Source organism: Monodon monoceros, unplaced genomic scaffold, assembly GCF_005190385.1.
Source record: "Monodon monoceros isolate NGI ecotype Baffin Bay Population unplaced genomic scaffold, NGI_Narwhal_1 Super_Scaffold_8, whole genome shotgun sequence".
NCBI lineage: Eukaryota > Metazoa > Chordata > Mammalia > Artiodactyla > Monodontidae > Monodon > Monodon monoceros.
Window position 1 is genome coordinate 28,277,407 of NW_021703785.1, and position 20,305 is coordinate 28,297,711.

The window sequence follows — 20,305 nt, forward strand, 5'->3', positions numbered from 1 at the left end:
GGAGCATCATCTTTCATAATAGACCCAATAGAAAGTATCTGAAACAAAAACAAAAAAACTGAAAGTGAAGCTTTGACATATTATATAAGGATATTGATTCTAGATAAAATAGTTTTAAGTTTAACGTAGTTTCTTCTAGGGAGAGAATTTGTAGTATCCAACCATATACATAAATAAAAGTTTTATAAAAGTAAGAGTTCCATATTTTGATTGGGTCAGAGGCCTTAAAACTCGAAGGGGAAGAGAACATACCTGTGAACAGTGGGTTAGTTATCCCTCTGAAATCTCTACCCTCTAGAACAGTACTGTCCAATAGTAATATAATGTAACCCACGTATGTAATTTAAGTGTTTCTATTAGCCACATTAAAAAGATAGAAACAGATGAAGTTAATTTTAATAATGGATTTTTCTCAGTATATCCAGAAAATAATTTCAACATGTAATCAATATAAAATTATTAAGAAAATTTATACTCTTGTTTTTAATACTAAGTTTTCAAAATCCAGTGTGTATTTTATATTTCCAGCACATCTTAAGTCACACCAACCCCATTTCAGGAGCTCAGTAGTCACATGTGGCTAGTGGCTGCCATATTGGACAGTGCAGCTGGAGAACTGGGGCTAGTACAGTGCCCCAGGGTCTTGCCCTGTAGTCAGATGTGTGGCAGCCATCCTTGGGCAGTGAAAGAGAGGCAAAAAATGAGGAGCCAGGGAGTTTTCTCTGGTGGTCGAGTATTGGTCCCATGCTGGTAACTTTTGAGGACTCATTTACAACAAACAATAGATACTTGATAAATATTGGTTAAATGAATGCTGAATGAATACACAATTCATACAGTTAAATTTTTGTATCATGGAAAATTGTTGATGTTAATGGGTATTAGGCGTAATAAAGAAGCAAAGTAGAAGAGAAATACTGGAAATTTTGTTTCATCTGTAGAAGCAGCCGTATTTCTCTTATGCTTAATTTTGCACTTCATTACCATGAAGTATATTAATGGATATACATATCATACCAAAGATATCATTTTGGCTTGAGTGCACTCTAATACAAAAAATGTATATCAGTATTCATACTTTTTACTAATCTAGTATGTTTTATTTTATGAAACTTAAAATCATACGTAGTACTGGTTGCCTGGTGTTTTGGAGAAAGATGCATATTTCAGTGTTTTTGGTCACAAATACAAATTAATATTCTTTGGATTTACATTTTTATTTTGTCTTGCTTGAGAATTGTTTCTTATAGATTTTCTAGTTGGTACTTTTTGCTGACAAGCTAAACATGATCATTCTGAATAATTTTTTTCTTATAAATGATGATATATTAATAAAGTATCTTGTCTGTTTTGTGTTTGAGACATTTAAAAATGTCTTTTTGTGTTTTTCTTCTCTTGACTAGGTGCCAATGATACTAAATTCACTACAGAGAAGTGTACAGGCAGTGTTGGTGGGAAAAATTCAAATTCAGGACTGGTTTAGCAATGGCATTAAGAAAGCAGCTTTAATGCACAAGTGGCCATTAAAAGAAATATCTGTTGATGAAGATGATCAATGTCTACTTCAGAATGATGGATTTTTTCTTTATCTGTTATGCAAAGACGGATTATACAAAATAGGCTCTGGATACAGTGGAACAGTTAGGGTAGGTGATTCCTTAACAGCTCTTAATCATAGTGGAAGTCATGTCTAATACTGAATTGTGTTCTGTTTGCTTCTTGCTTTATTTTTAGAGCACCATCTAATTTTGATGTAATATTATTTCTTTGAAAATCAAAATGGAACATACATATTAAATGTCATTCATCCATTTATGTTATTTTTCACTGATTATTAATTACAAAATTGTTGATAGAACTAACTTTTGTTGTTTCACAGGGCCATATATATAATTCTACATCTCGCATCAGAAACAGAAAAGAAAAAAAGTCTTGGTTAGGGTATGCTCAGGTAGGAGAATATCCACAATAAACCAAACTTTTCTTTCTTATCTTTTAAAATATGTGGTCCATATTTGTTTAATCAATAAATAATATCACTTCTATTTAAACAGATAGAGCATATTTTTTAATAATATGACTGTAACAGTGGTATGGTGTAGTATAAAGAACATTGACTTAGAATTCATGAGAGATTTACTTTTAGGTCTGGCCCTGCTTCTTACTAGCTGTGTGTCTGTGGACAACTCAGCTAATTTATTTGATCCTGTGTGATTTAGCTGTAAAATGGGAACAAGTATGTCTTCTGTTGGAGTTCCTGTTTAAGAGAGCCCCTAGTTAAGAATCAGAGACCACCTTTATCATTTACAAATCTGAATTAGGAATGTAACTGTGACCCAAAGCCAAATTAGAGCTTTTTACCACAAATTCCTTCATTCTAAGTCTAGATCAGTACACTCCAGGGAACAGTGTGTGGCCTGCCCAGTAGATAGCTGCCTGCATGGAGGACCATGCAGAGTATCACCAATGAGAGAAAAGAGCTAGGCCCATATTGCTCTTAATGCTGTGATCTCATCACCTGACTGACACGGCCAAATGGGTGTCAGCAGTTGGATGCATGAAGCAAACGAATGATGAAGCAAATGAATGATGGTCAGAGGGCCAGAAGTGTTTATTTCTATACTATCCTTTCCTGAGAAGTGAAGCCCAAGTTTCCTTGTGGCAGAATATAGAATAAAGATGTCCCTGCACTCCTGTCTTGCCTAGCTCAAAGTTTGTTGTCAGCATCAGATGAAAAAAGATATTTGAAAGCATTCTGAAAATTAAAAAAATTATTGTTGCATGAAAAATAATCTTACTCAACTTTTGGGGAGATTTTGAAATTAAATTTTAAATATCAAATTAATTACTCAGTAATTGTCTGTTAAAACATAACCTGGTTTAAAATATCAAATTTTTATTTGCCACTGCTGTATTTTATCTAACAAATAATAACATGGGAAATACATTTACAGAAATATGTTCAATGACATATCATTCTATCTAAAACCACTACTGATTTTTAAATATTAACCTAAATATTTGTGAAGGAAACAGCAGTCATTTCTATTATTTACTTGGCAAGTGATATGATAATTTTGACCAAAATAACCAAAATGTTTTTACTGTCTTGTGTGGTGTATCTGAGAATTAATAGGTTAAATTGATACTCAGTGGTGTATAATACCTCCTCTTATTAAAGTATCAATATACTCAGGTTCTTCTGTTTTAAATCTTTAGTGTATTTTAGACATCAATATTGATGTATTATTGTACCTCAAAAAATGTAATACAGACCTCTATGGCTACTTTTTCTACTAAGTGGTTAATGAAAAAATATTTTAACATATAACATAGCAAAATTTTTTGTTGTTATCAGGGTTATTTATTGTATAGAGATATGAATAACCACAGCATGACAGCCATAAGAATAAGCCCTGAAACACTGGAACAGGATGGTACTGTAATGTTACCAGGTATGTTACTCAACTAGTCATCTGTTTTCTTCACAGGTGATTTTAAGAGATGTGCATGTTAGGCCACTGAGATATATAAAGAATGGTTAGCAAGGGATAGTGCTTGCTTACAAATGGGTTAAAGAAATCTTAACATGCAAAGCATTTTATAGTCTATATAAAATTAATGCATCTGAGAAAAACAGATACCATAAATATAGTATGAAGTGTTTTAATACTTGTTTTCAAATTCTTGCCCAAATTCTGTAGCCTGACCGCCCCCCCCCCCACCCTTACCCCACTCTGACTGCTTCAACTCCTCAATTAGTGGGGAGATGTTGCTTTGTTGCTCTTAATAAATCCACGACTCTGGCTCTCAAATAACCTTGATGTAAAGAACCTTCTGTTTATTTTGACTTTACCAACAGTGTACTTTGGGTTTTCCTCTTTATTTTAAAGTGTTTTCAGAGACAGATTTTAGGGTGGGTCAGGAATTTAAAAAATTCTATCATTTATACTTTTTAATAATACTCTGATAAGCCATTTTGGACAGAATTCATTTTGCTTTAATTTTGAGGTTGTACATATGTATTTATCCTTCAGATCACTGTGCTGTCTAAGTTCTTAGGCAGTGAATCTTAAATTTTATGGAACACCGGGCAAATGCATAGTATATTCTCCATTGTAAGGTATTTGAATTTGCTTATATCTTTAATACATTCTAAAGGAGCTTGTTTATACTAAAATCTTGAATGTTTAATGTATCTACCAACAATTTCATGGTAAGCAGCAATATTACTTCAAGGCACGTGGCCATCTGAAAATGACTGAGAACTTCTGAAGAACACATTGAAAAGGATAATTGCTCCCTGGCTGCTTGTTAATTTTTAAGATATTTTTATAACTTCATCAAACATTTACTTGAATATTACTTTGTCTACATATATCTAAGTTAGTGTACCTGATGCCATGTTAAGGTAAATGTCACATTTCATGTGTGTTTCATAAATAAAGCTACTTTGGAAAACAGATAACTTATTAAAGCCATTTTGTAAATAACTGTCTGTTTTCAGATATGTCTACAGGGTTTTATTTGTTTGTTTATTTGTTTGTTTTTTAATCATCACAAGCCCCAGGCCATGTCTCTGGTCCTAACGATGATGCTGATGGTTATGATAATAACAATAATAATAATAAAAATATTTTGAAATAATAACATGTACCCCCATATATTAAAAGTAATCATATTTATTGTACAACTATTATATAAGCAAAACAAAATAAAAATTAATTGTAACCCCACTTCCCATCTATAAACACTACCAACATATCAGTGAATATCCTTCCTGTCTTTTTCCTGTGTATATTATGTACATACTTGTACAAAAGTGATTGTATGCTACATACTGCTTTTTTAAGCTACCCCTTTCACTTAATATTCTGAATATATTTCCAGGCCATTAACTAGTCTTCTGTAACATCATTTTAATGTTATAAAATATATTCCATTGATTAATATTTGAAATGGAGGTCCCATCTAATTTTTTGCAATGTATAATAAATTTCACTGCAAATGGGCATCCCTATCGCTCTGTCTTTGTGCAGGTCATTTTAGGATGTCTTGGAAGAAAAATTGTTAATCCTTCCGTGACTCCCTGCGCAACAGATGAATACTAATGTAAAGGGTTTACTTCTGAAAAACCCTGATCATTCAACAGAGATTGTGACTGAGAAAGACCATTTGAAAATGGTCTACTTACAGCCCTTTTATTTATTCCATCATGGTAAAAAATGACTTGTTAATGTTTCAGTTTAAATCCCTCTACTTCATTTAACATATGAAATGTACCTTTTAACAATACAAATGTGGCTTTCTGTGTTTCACAAATATGTACCATATTCATGGTGAAGAAGGAACCAGACTGGGGGAGATAGTCCCATGTTGTGTATCTTGATATTTTCCCGAAGATGCTGTCTTATAACGTTACATGAAGGATACAGAAAGGATAAAGAGAAAAATCTTTTTGAAGTCACGCAGCAGGAAGACTTGCCTTCAAGCCTGAAGAAGCCTGTTGTCATTTTTCCTTTTCTTTGACCTGGGAGGCAGTTTCTTTAATAGTCCTTTTTTCCCTAGCTAGGGGCAACTCTGCTCTGTAGCTTTCCCATCAAGAAGGAGCAGAAGTGAACTGTCAGGTTTATAGATGGTAATGAATACCACGTTTACGATTGACAGAAATCTGGTAATTCCTTGAGCCTCATGTTCCAACTTGTCTTATAGACTAGTTTATAAATAAGTTATTTTCAACCCAGCACTGATGAGCTGAAAACATACTTTTTTTCCCCCTGTTGTCATTTAGCCTTGATATGTTGGCATACCTTTTATATTGTATCCCTGTGTCGTTTACTCTTCGTGTCTGGTGACAGGTTGCCTCAGATCATGAGGGTTTTTGCTACTCTTCTTGCGCCGCTTCAGTCCTCACCCCTGCGTTTATCTGAAATTATAATGAGTTTTTCTTCTTTGCTTTTTAGTTTAAAATCTTACAGCTTAGAGCTTGAGAAGCATCTTTCTTGCGCCTCTTTGTATTCTGTACAGTGGACTAGGAACTCTTTCTTTCGATTTCTCCTCTCTTTGATTACCAAGTCTCTTGGGCTACCAGTGGGCCTTGTCTCCCAGTTTCTATTTCCAGTTTGTGATCACTGAATTCTCTATTTGGTAAGGGTCTGCCTGTGTTTTGCGTATTTATAATAAGGAAGTATGCTAGTATGAAGCTCCTGGGCAAAGATATAGAGTAACTCAGCTTACTTGGGTGGGCTCCATTCCTGCATTCCAAAACCAGAATTTTATGTTTTGCTGATTCAGGTGCAAATAGAAATGGAGTATTATTTTTTGGTATTGTAATTAATGGAGAGATTCATCCTAGTTCTCTGCAGTTATTTTGGGAAATGTGTGTGCTTTTAGACTTGCTTGCTGAACATTTGTTTTTCCAAAAGGATACAGTTTATACTTAGATATTGAGTTGCTTGTAGTTTCATGTTATTTAGTAGCAATCACTAACACACTGTCCCACCGGTCCTCCTGTAATACTGGTATCCCTTGTTGCAATTACACTTGTGCATTATTTTGATCAAATTATATAGTGCACTGTTCCACAGAGATATATACAGTATTGATGAAATATGGCATTTCAGCCAAAATATATGAAAACTTTCAGACAAAAAGAAACACATAACCATAGATTTGTTCTATGAAGGGTGAACATTTAAAAAGTGTATAGCATGCTAAATGCTAATAAATACTGGGAATAAGCGTTAAACCTTAAGTGGAAATGGTACAGCCAGTTCTATATTATAAAGCAAGGGATATCTGTAGTTGGACACCATAGACCTCAAATGCAGAAGCTTTAGGTCTATCTGTATTTTTCTGTGACACTAATGACTGTGATGTATGTCTGAAGGTAGAGTGTTGCCTACCTCGCATGGATTGTATTGAATTGATTATAACCACATTATAGTTTGTTCATTGTGGTGCATGTTTATTATCAGACTGTATCTAATACTAGTTCATTTTGAAATTAGGTGGGCTCTCAGGTCCTTGATTATGGAAGATTTATAAATGTAAGCACAAAATGTAATGCGTATTATTAGTTGGATTGTTTAGTTTCTGCTAATTTGTAACTCTTTATTAAAAAGCACAGTCTCCCTTTGAGTTTAAATTACCTTTATTGTGTGGAGAACTCTCATTCTGACTTCAACAGAGGAGTAAAGTCACTTTGTGAGGTGTTTATTTATATTGTAATGTAATTGCTGTTTCTTCCTCTTGCACAGATTGTCACACTGAAGGTCAAAATATTTTATTCACTGATGGAGAATATATTAATCAGATAGCTGCTTCCAGAGATGTAAGTATTCTGAGTCATGAGAAGCTGGTATAAATGGAATCTTTTTCTCGTAAATCATTTGATTTTTATTAGATGGAAAGTAGAGCCTTAGAAGATCAATTCATGTAACAAAATACTGTGGATGTTTTATTTCTCTTAGGATGGCTTTGTTGTCAGAATATTTGCCACAAGCACTGAGCCTGTGCTACAACAAGAATTACAACTTAAGCTGGCCAGAAAATGCTTGCATGCCTGTGGTATCTCACTATTTGATCTGGAAAAGGACTTGCATATTATAAGTAAGATGGTCAAAAAAACCTTTCTCCTACATTTTAATTTTCAGATTCTTTATTCTTTAGAAAACTAACATTGTGTTTTCAACATTGTAGCTTATATTAGGTAGCTATTTTGCTGTCTGTTACTATGAAGCACACTTAACGAATTGATATGTACAAATAACTAGGAGTAACTTGAAGCCTTTGATTTTTATTTGAACAGGCTTTCAGGATAGTCATAGAATGGTCCCGTGGATTGTGAAAATGGTAATTGGCCTATCGTTTGATTTAAGAATCTTTCATTTGGATACAGAAATGCAGACGTCCACAGAATATTTCTTGGACTTAGTATACTTACTCTTGCAGTGTCATAGTAGTAGTTAGGATTACTAGTTTCCATGAGGGTCTCAATTTTGGTTTGCCGTACTGTTCCTGGTTTAATAATTCCATTTATTAACTTGTGGGATTCCTTGCAAGACCCAACTTTTTGACTGTTATTAAATTTATTAAACTTCATTAGTGATTTACTTTGCATTTGTGTAGTATTTTTGTTTTTCCAGAGAAAAATATTGTATTGAACTCATAGTTTTTGGGTTTCAGAATCCCATAAGCTCATTAGTAGTTTGTATAATTGCACAAACTCATAAAATGTGCTATATATGATTATTTACTCATAGTTTCACAATTTGAAAATGTGCATAAGGGTTTTTGTGTGTATGTGCACACATATGTATTCAAATTTATGGATTAGCTACGTGAAATGTTCTCCTATAGAAAAAAGCTTGGAACAGGGAATCTGAAATACCTTAATTCAGATATCTGAATGGCATTGTTCAAGCCCAGACACTTCATGTCAGGACTTACTTCACCAAGCTTTATATATTTGCTCATTTGTAAGCCAAGCAGTATAGTTGTGAGGATCAAATAGGAAAAGGCTCATGCATTCTATAATGCCTGATAGCTAATAGATGCCCAATGAAAATTAGTTCATTCATTAATTCAAGAAATATGGCTGACATTGATTTAAACAATTTTTTTAACATTAAAAAAATAATTTGGCACTAATTTGAAACAAATTAAGGAGCTTATGGTAACTTTATCTTTCCTTGGAGTAATGTGGCTACTGTTAATATTTTTTTAAATTGAGGCATATGACATACCCTGTCATCCTTGTTTTTGAGTGATACTAATTGAATTGACTTTTTCATCACTCAAACTAACACAAGTTGTGCTTGAAATTATTCTTATTTATTTATTTATTTTTTGCTTGAAATTATTCATATTAAAAATATAACAGTATTTATTAAGTCTTGTTGTATTATCAGGTACTGGATTTGACGAGGAGTCAGCAATTCTTGGTGCAGGACGAGAGTTTGCACTAATGAAAACAGCAAATGGAAAGGTAAATTGTTTTAGGATTAAAAATTACATTATCTGCTTTAAGAGATAGTTGGTATAATCAGTTGATTAGCTTACATAGTTCACATGTTTAAACATAATCGTATTTTAAAGTTTGATTAAAATTTTTTATATAGTAAAATTTTATGTTGAAATAATATAAAAGAAAACTGTAACATTTGAGTATAAAACTTCATAAACTTTATAAAATTTAACCTTTTTACAGATATTTACTTTAATTATGGAGCTCTTTGTGTAATTTTTTGAGCTGGGGTGAATTCACATTTGGGTTTATTTTGAATAGGTTATCCCTTGCCAATTTTTGTAAATGTGCAGACACATATAGAGTACGAGGTGGGGAAAGTAGGAGCATGTACAATTAAGTTATAGATTGTAGAGATCTATTTATAGAGACGGAAGATTTTTTTCTTATCTGGTGGGTGTGAGGATAAAGTAAGGTAATTAAAAGAATGCTGAAAATTAAAATTATGAGGCATATACAGTATATTTGTATGTAAGCCTTTTTTCACTGGGAAAAATGAATTGACAGTTTTATGAATTTCCTTCTGTTGTATGTTTGGAGTATATTTATGGCATGTATTTATTCATACCTATTCAGGATACTTATGAAAGATGATAAGTATCCTGAGTAGATATGAAAAAACTATTGTGAACTGTATATTTTTGGAAAAATATGCCTATTTCTCTCCTGTTCAGCTCTCAGAAGTTGAATAGTAGTAAAGAAAGAGTTTGAGTTCTTGTTATTTTTATTTTCAATAAAGTATGGAGGTTTTTTTCTCTCATGTGAAACCTGGTGCACTACTTCAAAAGGCACTATAATTCCTTTTTTTTTTTTTTAATGTGTTAAGATATATTACACTGGCAAATACCAGAGTCTCGGAATCAAACAAGGGGGTCCTTCAGCAGGAAAATGGGTTGAGCTACCGATTACGAAATCCCCAAAGATTGTGCACTTCTCAGTTGGACATGATGGCTCTCATGCCCTGTTAGTTGCAGAAGATGGAAGCATATTCTTTACAGGATCTGCTAGTAAAGGAGAAGATGGAGAGTCAAGTGAGTGGACTATTCAGTAAAAATACTGTGGAATTTATTAACATAAGATATATCAATTTCAACAGCACTAACCCTCCCAAGTTAATAGAAGGTTTTATATTGAGGAATATTCAGTTAATGGTTGCGGTGTACTGTTCATTAAAGAACTATGATTGCTGATTTCATACTAGAGTTCATATTCATGAATTTTTATATGCCTTATGCATTACATACATGGCTACTTATCTGTTTTGTCAATTGGTGTTATTTTTAAAAAATTATTCCAATATATTATTTTAGAAAGAATATTTTAGAAGTAATATATTGGAAATTTTGCAAAGAGTATATATTTCACAATGAGGTAAACCTTATGTAAATTGTATAATAGTGTCAGTTATGAAACACTGTTCTTGGTGTTATTTCATTGTGATAAAATTCCTAAGCAATGAAAAATTAAAGGATTTTTATTGTTTATCTCTTAGCTTTCCTATGCTTCTGTTCAGTTTTCCTCAAAGGGTCATTTTTCTGTTTTTGTAACTTCTCTTGTACATTATACATTGTAGCAGTTGGGGTAGCATCTTATGAGGATTAGGTTTGAAGTCAACATCTAATGTAGAAATCATGTGTAAATAAATGTTATCCTGAAAAAAATCCCTTCAAATAACCATGAAGTGTATTACCATACCTCAGAAACTTCAGCCCAGCCAGTTTCTCCTTCTAGCGTTTGGAGGACATCATTCTTCCTTTGCTTAAGCACCAGATAACTTAGTTGTTGTATATAAGTATATAGATCATGTTATAAGAAAAGTTATAGTGGTATTTTAATCCCAGAATTGTACCCAACACAGCAATATGTTTTTAATCAGAAGGGCATGCAAAAACTGGGATTGACTAAGGGAACAAAAGATTGGCATTTCCCATCTTTTGCTCAATTCAGGGATTTAGTTTTTGAGAGCAGAGGCTGCTTAAATCATCTACGTTTAAATTTGTTTGCTCTCCCTCCATATGCATATTTCCTTTCAATCTCTGACTAGGTGTAGCTGCTTAATAAATATGTGTTGAATGAATGAGGAACTGATTTTTCTTTCCAGGATCTATTGGAGGAATACATGTGCAATAGAGTTTGAGAGTAAAGGGATTTAAAAAAATTATATTTATTATATATATATAACTTTATATATTTATATTTTATATAAATATAATATATATATATGATAATGGAATGGTATTGATAATATAAGTGCTAATCTAGAGATTGGGCTCCCCAGAAGTTTGGTAGAAAATTGGTGTTTCTTATTGGGAATTTCAGTGTACTACAAAGAAGAGGATCTGATAGCAACAGCCGAATAGACATTTAATGAGATGAGGCTTTCAGATTGACTCATTTAATTGACATGTTGGGAAGCCCAGGCCTTTGTGAAAATAAATAAATAAAGTGTATGATAAGTGAAGATGATATGTTTTTCCTTGGGCTTTATATACAAATCATTATTTTTATTTGTACATAGATGCCTTAAATTAATTTTTTTTTAAGCTAAGAGCAGACGGCAATCAAAACCTTATAAACCTAAAAAGATAATTAAGATGGAAGGGAAGATTGTGGTGTATACAGCCTGCAATAATGGAAGTAGTTCTGTTATTTCTAAAGATGGAGAGCTCTACATGTTTGGAAAAGATGCCATCTACTCTGATAGTTCAAGTAAGTTAACCTTAAACACCGTTTCACTTTTATGCACAGAAAGTCCTATACTAGACTTTATGTATTAAAAAGATATATCTAGAAAATTAACATTTGTAGCACGCTTTCTCTACATTTTTCACATTTCTTTCTAAGTACAGTGTTTTGTTCTTCCTTCCTGCCTTATTGCTGGGAACAGTGTCACTAGTTTCCTGCAGAGCTAATCATGGGGCTTGACTAGGGCAGCTCTACCTTAGCTGTTACTTTCTCTGGAAAGCTCTCCCTAGGCTCGGTTAGACGCTCATGTGACATGTTCCTGGTGGTACCCTGGGGACATGATTTTCATAACTTAGCGAATTTATAACTGATGGATTATTTATCTCCTCCTATTGTTAGGTAGTTAGAGAAAAGCTCTCTCTCTCTTATTTACTATTATATCCCCAGTGCCCAGCACAGTGTCTGGTGCATGGTCGGGTCTCAGGAATTACTTGTTAAGTGACTGAGTGACTGATAACTACAAGTAGTGGATATGAGGGATAGAACTAGCCAAATAAAGGGTTTTATATTTATAAACTGTAATCTCAAAAACTTGTCCTATTTTCTTTCTAGCATTTAGAAATGAGTATAATGATTGTGGCAACCCACTTGGAAGGATTTTATATGAAGTAAATATGTAAAAGCCTATACATTTCTCTGTAAAAAGGAATTCAGAATTAACGAAGTTTCTGATTAGAGGCTTAGGTGGTTGTCTCATGCGGGGGAAATGACATATATCAAACGTTTATAACTGTCCATTATTAATTTGAACTGTGCTCAGGTGACTTATGAGATGGTTTAATGTGGTAATATCTAGAGTCTCAATTGGCCTCACCTGTCAGAGTGAATCAAAATTTGGAGGTGGGCTCATGTATAGTTTAAAAATAATATTCAATGTAACTATTGCTTGCTAAAATCCTCTTGGCTAAGGCTTATGGAAACTTGTGCATTTATTCAGCATATAGTTATTGAGAACTAACAATATGTCAGGGATTGGTGGACCAGACAGACATGATCCCTTTCCCTTTGAGGCTCTGAGAGACAGTTGGACATTACAGAACTTAAGTGTTAGAGATCTGTGGTCTAATGGTTATGGATATAGACTCAGACCCTGGCATGGCCACTTTTTATTTGGCTAACTAGCTTAAATTACATAACTTTTCAGAGCTTTTCTTAACTTTTCATTTTTTTTTCCACCTGTAAAAGGGAGCTAATGATAATACCTGCTTCCTATGGTTCTTATAAGGTTATAGGAGATAATGCTTATGAAATGCTTAGAACAGAGCCTGGCACATGTAAGGGCTCAAGACATGTCAGCTAATACTGTTAATAATAGTAAATACTATTTCTGTATATACATATCTTTTTCAAGTATGCTAAATACTAACAATGGGAGTTTTTGAGGTATGCTTAACCAAAAGACTTAAGTTAGTATAGGGTGAAAGGGAAGGTCACCTTAAGGAAGTGGTATCTGAACTAATAATATAGAATAGTTTTGCCAAAGTGTGGTATGAGAATTATATTATTTGTGATTTAAATAAAACAAATACTTCAACTTTTTAAAAATGTTTATATTTTAGTGTATGTTATAAATACTCAACAATCTTTGATTTTTACTGTTATTACTACTGAATAAGGTTAAAATGCTTTAGTCAAATTTAAAATTGACGCAAAAAATATTAAGATAATATGAGTGGCACTTGGATACGGCAACTATAATGAATGCAATATGTGAATAAGTGAAATTTAGGAACTACCTGTACGTTGGATTGTGGAAGAAAGCATTGTAGATTAAAAATGATCGAAAAATACTGCTTTGGAAAATCTCGCAGGTTTCTACAAAAACAATGTTATTTCAGAATACTCTGGTGAGTATTTTACTCTGTTTTGCTGAGGCAGGTCAAAGCAAGTAAAGTACATGATTCAAAGGTTCCTTTGTTCTTGGGTCAGGAAAGTTTGAAATCTAGTGACCCTTCTGAGAATTGTTGAGAGGTGCTGCCACTTAGAGCAAGCGTTCAGGAGAAGCAGGCTTGAGCTAAATGCCAGAGTAAAGATTTGTCCCAAGTCTAGATGATAACATTTTAAGATTTTGAAGCTTCATTAAAAAATTATAAAATTAATTTACTGATACCCTGCCCATCTTTTGGCTACTATTTCCCATTTTGGTGGATTATTTTATCCCAGAAATGAAAAGTTCTGCGTTGAAGTGGTCCTTTTACGTTACTGATGATTTAGTAGGCCCAGAAAGGCTTCTTTTGTTGTTTTCTTACCAAGTTTGTATCTTTCCTGTAGGTTTGGTAACAGATTTGAAGGGCCATTTTGTAACTCAGGTAGCTATGGGCAAAGCTCATACTTGTGTTTTAATGAAGAATGGAGAAGTTTGGACATTTGGTGTGAATAATAAAGGACAATGTGGACGAGACACTGGTGCCATGAACCAAGGTGGGAAAGGTAGGTGTTTAATGTGTGGATATTAAATTTTGTGTTGTTTTTTTCAATAGTTTTTCAGAACACCGTGGTGAAGAATCTTACTCTTTAAAAAACAAGTGGCTTTTTGATTTCATACTTAAAAATTATGAAAACTACTAAATTTCTTATTTATTTGTCAGTCTATCACTCACTGGAATAATCAATATACTTTAGACTTCTAATTTCTGAGCAAATGAGCTTGCTTACTTGTATTTTTTTCTTAATTTTATATGAAATGTAATAGCACTTCTTTGATTTAGCATCTTTAGTGGTTGAATTATCTCAGAAAAGTGCATTTTTGAAACTCTTTGTTATTCGGTCCTTTCATACCCCATGTTTTAGTTATAACAATTTTTGGCAGCAGTCTATCTGCAAATATTATCTTCCTGTTTAACAGCATGTACTACCTGTAATTTAATCAGTTCTTGACAACTAAGAGTGATCTGTAAGAATACTTGACCTTTTATCAAGAGTGAAATTGTAGATGCACCTTATATACTGTATCCTTTGCCCCAACATTCAGGCTGTTGAAGAAGGATGAGAGGGGTTAATCCTTTGCCATGCTTGTTGTGGGTTTTTTGTTTGTTTGTTTGTTTTTTGGTTATAGTTGTGTCTACCTCATTCTTACTCTCAGGTTTTACTTCTAGCTGCTATCAGTGTTGTCCTATACCCTTCACTCCAATTTCAGGTTTTCTCTTTTTCATTTTGTATGGATGGAGAATAGGAAATAGAGACATATTATTAGAATTAAGCACTAAACTGTGTTTAAAGCATGAATGGGTTTGAGGATTAATATTTGTATAAATTAACAAAAACAAGTTTAGTCTTTTGGGGGACTTCTTGATGGCAGGCTCATCTGGATATCAGGAGCCCTCTATTTTTTTCTTCACCTTATTTATATTTGTATGTATTTAAAATACTTTAATTTTTAAAAGAGCAAGTCTATTAGAGCATATTGATTTTAAAGAAGAGGGAAGAACAAAATGAAATGAATTACTCCAAAATGGAAATTTTTTTTCTTCTTGCTGAACTCATAAGCCATGGATTTGGATAACACCTACTAGGCATAAAGGAGGGAAGCAGCTTAGTTTTCTATATATAGTATAAATATAGATTAAATTATATTTTATAAGAGTTCTGAACTGAATAAAACTGTTCTTTATTATCCTGAAACTATGTTTACACCTATGTTCTGGATTCTTAAGGTAAATTTTGTAATAACCAAAATGAAATTGTTAAAAGTTGTTTTTACTTATAAATCACACCCACTCTGTTAGTAAGTAATGCATTAGAAAGCAGACTGGTAGCCGTAAGACACATAATGAATACAGATTGCAGAGTTGCAAAGAAATAAAGGATTTTTTAAAAGATGTTTTTAAAAAGAAAACAGGAAAAGTACAGAAAATAATATTGCAGTGTAAAAAAATTGTGTTATCTACCACTATGTCTTACCATTTTTCAGTAAAAAAAATATGTAGATAAGATTCAAGTGGCCCACGTTCCCCTTCTAAGACTTATTATTGTACTCCATCTCTCTCCAGAATTAGTCATGGTCATGATTTTGATTAATATCCTTTCGGTCATGTTCCTGTATTTGTACTTGTTTTTATATATTTTGTATATTATATGCTCATACTTTACACATAAAAAGATGATTTTTATAAGTGCTAATCTATTTATATTTTTCTGTAAATTTTTTTTTTAATCTCACCATTGTGTTTGAAATATAGTGACACTGGTACATATAAATCTAGATGACTCATGTTAACTGCTGTGTAATAAACCGTGCGACTAACATGTCGCAGTTTATCCATTCTCCTGCTGATAGATGAGTTATTTCCAGTTTTTCACTATTATAAATAATTTTAAAACCTCCTTTATTCATGTTTCCTGGCAGAAGTGTGTGAGACTTTTCTCTAGTGTTGTAGATTTCAGCTTTGCTAGATTTTTCTTGAAAGAGGTTGTACCAATGGATATTCTTAGAAGGAAAGTCTGATTTTCCATATCACACTAATAGTATTGACAGACTGATTTTTGTCATTTTGATGGCTATGACATGGTTTTTCATTGTAATTTTTTGTTATATTGAAGTATAACATACATGCAGAAAAGTACACATAGCGTAAGTGCACATCTTGATGAATTGTCACAAAATGAACAACACATTCATGTAATCAGCACCAAGATCAGGAATATTACCAGCATCCCAGGAAGCCCCCACTTATGTGCCTCTCCAGTTACTATCTACCTCTCCACTTAACACTATAAATTAGTTTTGCATACATTTGTACTTTATGTAAATGGAATCATGTAGTATGAGTTCTTTCGTGTCTAGTTTCTTTTCATTCAGCTTTATGAGATTCATCCGTATTGTTGCCAGCTAGTTATATATTGTTCATTCTCATCGTTGTATAGTATTAAATTGTGTGACTATACCACAGTTATAAAATCTTTTCTAGTATTATGGACATTGGGGTAGTTTCTAGTTTGGCTTGTGTTAGTGTTGCTGTGAACATTCTAGTAAATGTTGGTGAAAATATGAGTGCCCCTTTTTTGGGTATTTAACTAGGAGTAGAATTACTGAGTCTCTCTTGTAATTTGCATTCCCTCAACTATTAATAGTGAGTTAGATTCTCTTCAAACTTTTCTTGTTTGCTTGCCTTTTTTCCTATTGATTTGTAGGAATTTTTTGTATATTGTATTGTATGCCTTGCAAATATCTTTGAGCAACCTGTGGCTTATCTTTTACATTTATTTATGGTTTCATTTGTTATATATAATTTCAAAATTTTGACAAGTTCTTCATTGTCTTTCCTTACAAATTTTTGCTTTATGTAGTCAGGTTGGGGCCTTTATTTTCCATGTGAATTAGAATCAGTTTTTTTACTTGTCACTGTGATTGGGATTGCTTTGAATTTAGAGATTAATTTGAGCATGATAGTTATAGTACTGTTGGGATGATTAAATGAGTAATACATATAGAGCCAGTTACAAGTAAATGCTCGATGTGGTTTAGCTATTGTTGTTGTTAAAAATATGACTTATGCCTTCTTAAGGATTTCTTTATTCTAACTCTTGACATAGTTATCCAATACTTGGTCATCTAATTTCTCAACCTGTCCACAGATTAGAATTGGCAAAAATAAAAAAGATTATGTCTCCTATGAGTTCATTTGTACTGAGTCTGTTATAAGTGTAAGTGGTCAGAGAATAAGGTTGACTAAGAATAAGTGATGAAGTGAGTAAGATAGAACCTTGTCTTTGAGGATCTAGGTCTGCTATGAAAGACAAACATAAAAAATAATTACTTGATTCCCACAGATTTGCTCTTTCATTTTATGGACTTGTAGCACTGTATGTTCTTCATAATTCTGTCACAGTTGTATGTTTATACCTTGCAGTATGGTTATTTGATTAATGTCAATTTTTCTTAATAGCTTGCAAGCTTTATAATTGCTCATTATCATAGTCCTCAGTGCCTAGAGCAGAGATCTGCAAACCATAATCTGATGCCTTATCTTCTCTGTGGCCTGTTTCTGTATGGCCCTTCAAGCTAAGAATGTATATTATATTTATAAAGGGTTATTTTTTTAAAAATGTGACATAGACTTATGTGGCCCCCAAAGCCTAAATTATTTACAATCTAGCCCTTAACAAAAAAGTTTCCTGACTCTGACATAAAGGAATGCCTGGGGCATAGTTGGTGTTCAATCAAAAAAAAATAGTTGAGTGAATTATAACACAATTAAATAAGTTGTAATTGAGGTATAAACAGGCTTTGAAGAGATAATCACTTACCCTGGAAAAAACTGTAAGTGGTTTCATAGGAAATGACCTCCAAGTTGAGTTTTTGAAGGCTGAAAAGGAGTTTCTCTGGTAGATGAGATAGGAAGAGGCATCCGATGAATAAGGCAGAGAGATACAGGTGGAGCAGGAATGAGCAAAGGCCCTGAGCATGTGAAAGGACACAGGATGTTTATAAAGCAGAGGGAATTTAGGTTCAGCTGGAATACAGTTTGCATGGAGGAAATGAGGTTGGAGAAAATCAGGAGCCATGTTGTGACTGACTGTATCTTGCTAAGAAGTTTTGTTCTTTTGAAGACCTTTGAAAGTCATGGGAGGTTTGTAAATTGTGAAGTCATAGGATCAAATACATACTTTAAGAAGCTGATTTCTGGGCTTCCCTGGTGGCGCAGTGGTTAAGAATCCAGCTGCCAATGCAGGGGACATGGGTTCAAGTCCTGGTCCAGGAAGCTCCCACATTCCACGGAGCAACTAAGCCTATGCGCACAACTACTGAGCCTGCGCTCTAGAGCCTGTGCTCAGCAACAAGAGAAGCCACAGCAATGAGAAGCCCGCACACCGCCACCAAGAGTAGCCTCTGCTCACCGCAACTAGAGAAATCCTGCATGCAGCAATGAAGACTCAACGCAGCCAAAAATAAATAATAAATTAAATAAATTTATTTTTAAAAAAAAAGCTAATTTCCAACAATGAGAGGATGTTCTAGAGTGGACGAACTCTTGGCTTTTAGAATGTGGTTAGGAGACTTTCTTTGGTCTGTTGAACAAAAGTATTGGCGGTGAGGATGGAAAGTAGGGACTAAAATCAGAAAAAATTAGACGTACGAGTGACAGAAAGTAACAGCTACGAGATACTCCTGCCATCACTGCCTCTTTTTTTTTTTTTTTTTCCGGTACGCGGGCCTCTCACTGTTGTGGCCTCTCCCGTTGCGGAGCACAGGCTCCGGACGCGTAGGCTCAGCGGCCATGGCTCATGGGCCCAGCCGCTCCGCGGTATGTGGGATCTTCCCGGACCGGGGCACGAACCCGCGTCCCCTGCATCGGCAGGTGGACTCTCAACCACTGCGCCACCAGGGAAGCCCTAGATATATCTTTTTGCAGAAAGGAAATGGAGAGAGCATTTATTAGTGGTCCCTAAATTAAATTTTATTTTTGTTCCTCTAATATTTTATCATTCCTGTGTATATCCATTGGGATTAGTATGTGTTCTACATTTTTTAAATTGGGAAATAAAATTACCAGTTTTTTAGACATGAGAATAATCTAGATGAAAATTATAAACTGATCTTTCAAATAGGGTTTGGAGTTGAAAATATGGCAACAGCAATGGATGAGGACCTGGAAGAAGAGCTAGATGATAAAGACGAGAAGTCCATGATGTGTCCTCCAGGCATGCATAAGTGGAAGCTGGAGCAGTGCATGGTGTGCACCGTGTGTGGAGACTGTACCGGTTATGGAGCCAGCTGTGTCAGCAGTGGACGTCCGGACAGAGTCCCTGGAGGGTAAGAGAATGATTAATACTCAAGATAAAATAATAGTAGAAATTACGCAAAACACATTCCTTTTCAAAGTTATTCTAGAGTTCATTCTGTTGTGTTGTTCTTAAAGGCACACTGGCATATAATTATAATTCTTATAGTTCTACTATAATTTACTTCAGTGTTATTTTATTGTGCTTTTCTTTCATTTGATTTCTTTAAACCTTTTACTTTATTTTTTAACATCTTTATTGGAGTATAATTGCTTTAAAATCATGTATTAGTTTCTGCTTTATAACAAAGTGAATCAGCTATACATATACATAAATCCCCATATCTCCTCCCTCTTGTGTCTCCCTCCCACCCTCCCTATCCCAACCCCCCATCCCACCCCTCTAGGTGGTCACAAAGCACCAAGCTGATCTCCCTGTCCTATGCGGCTGCCTCCCACTATTTTATGTTTGGTAGTATATATATGTCAGTGCTACTCTCTCACTTCGTCCCAGCTTACCCTTCACCCTCCCCATATCCTCAAGTCCATTCTCTACATCTGCAGCTTTATTCCTGTCCTGCCCCTAGGTTCATCAGAACCTTTTTTTTTTTTTTTTAGATTCCATATATATGTGTTAGCATATTGTATTTGTTTTTCTCTTTCTGACTTACTTCACTCTGTATGACAGACTCTAGGTCCATCCACCTCACTACAAATAACTCATTTTCAGTTTTTTTTAATGAGTGAGTAATATTCCATTGTATATATGTGCCACATCTTCTTTATCCATTCATCTGTCAATGGACATTTA

The 20,305-nt window shown here is 33.9% G+C and overlaps 1 protein-coding gene across 7 annotated transcripts in view; it reads left to right on the forward strand.

The window, feature by feature from the left end:
* Positions 1–20,305, forward strand: part of MYCBP2 (MYC binding protein 2) — a 276,011-nt gene that overhangs the window by 61,305 nt on the left and 194,401 nt on the right. For all 7 annotated transcript variants that reach the window (XM_029210306.1, XM_029210307.1, XM_029210310.1 and 4 more), the window contains 10 exons: positions 1,404–1,646; positions 1,880–1,951; positions 3,359–3,455; positions 7,260–7,333; positions 7,473–7,611; positions 8,913–8,989; positions 9,855–10,059; positions 11,573–11,737; positions 14,045–14,203; positions 19,322–19,526. In XM_029210306.1, coding sequence (XP_029066139.1) covers positions 1,404–1,646; positions 1,880–1,951; positions 3,359–3,455; positions 7,260–7,333; positions 7,473–7,611; positions 8,913–8,989; positions 9,855–10,059; positions 11,573–11,737; positions 14,045–14,203; positions 19,322–19,526 — 1,436 coding nt within the window. The remainder of the gene's footprint in view (positions 1–1,403; positions 1,647–1,879; positions 1,952–3,358; positions 3,456–7,259; positions 7,334–7,472; positions 7,612–8,912; positions 8,990–9,854; positions 10,060–11,572; positions 11,738–14,044; positions 14,204–19,321; positions 19,527–20,305) is intronic.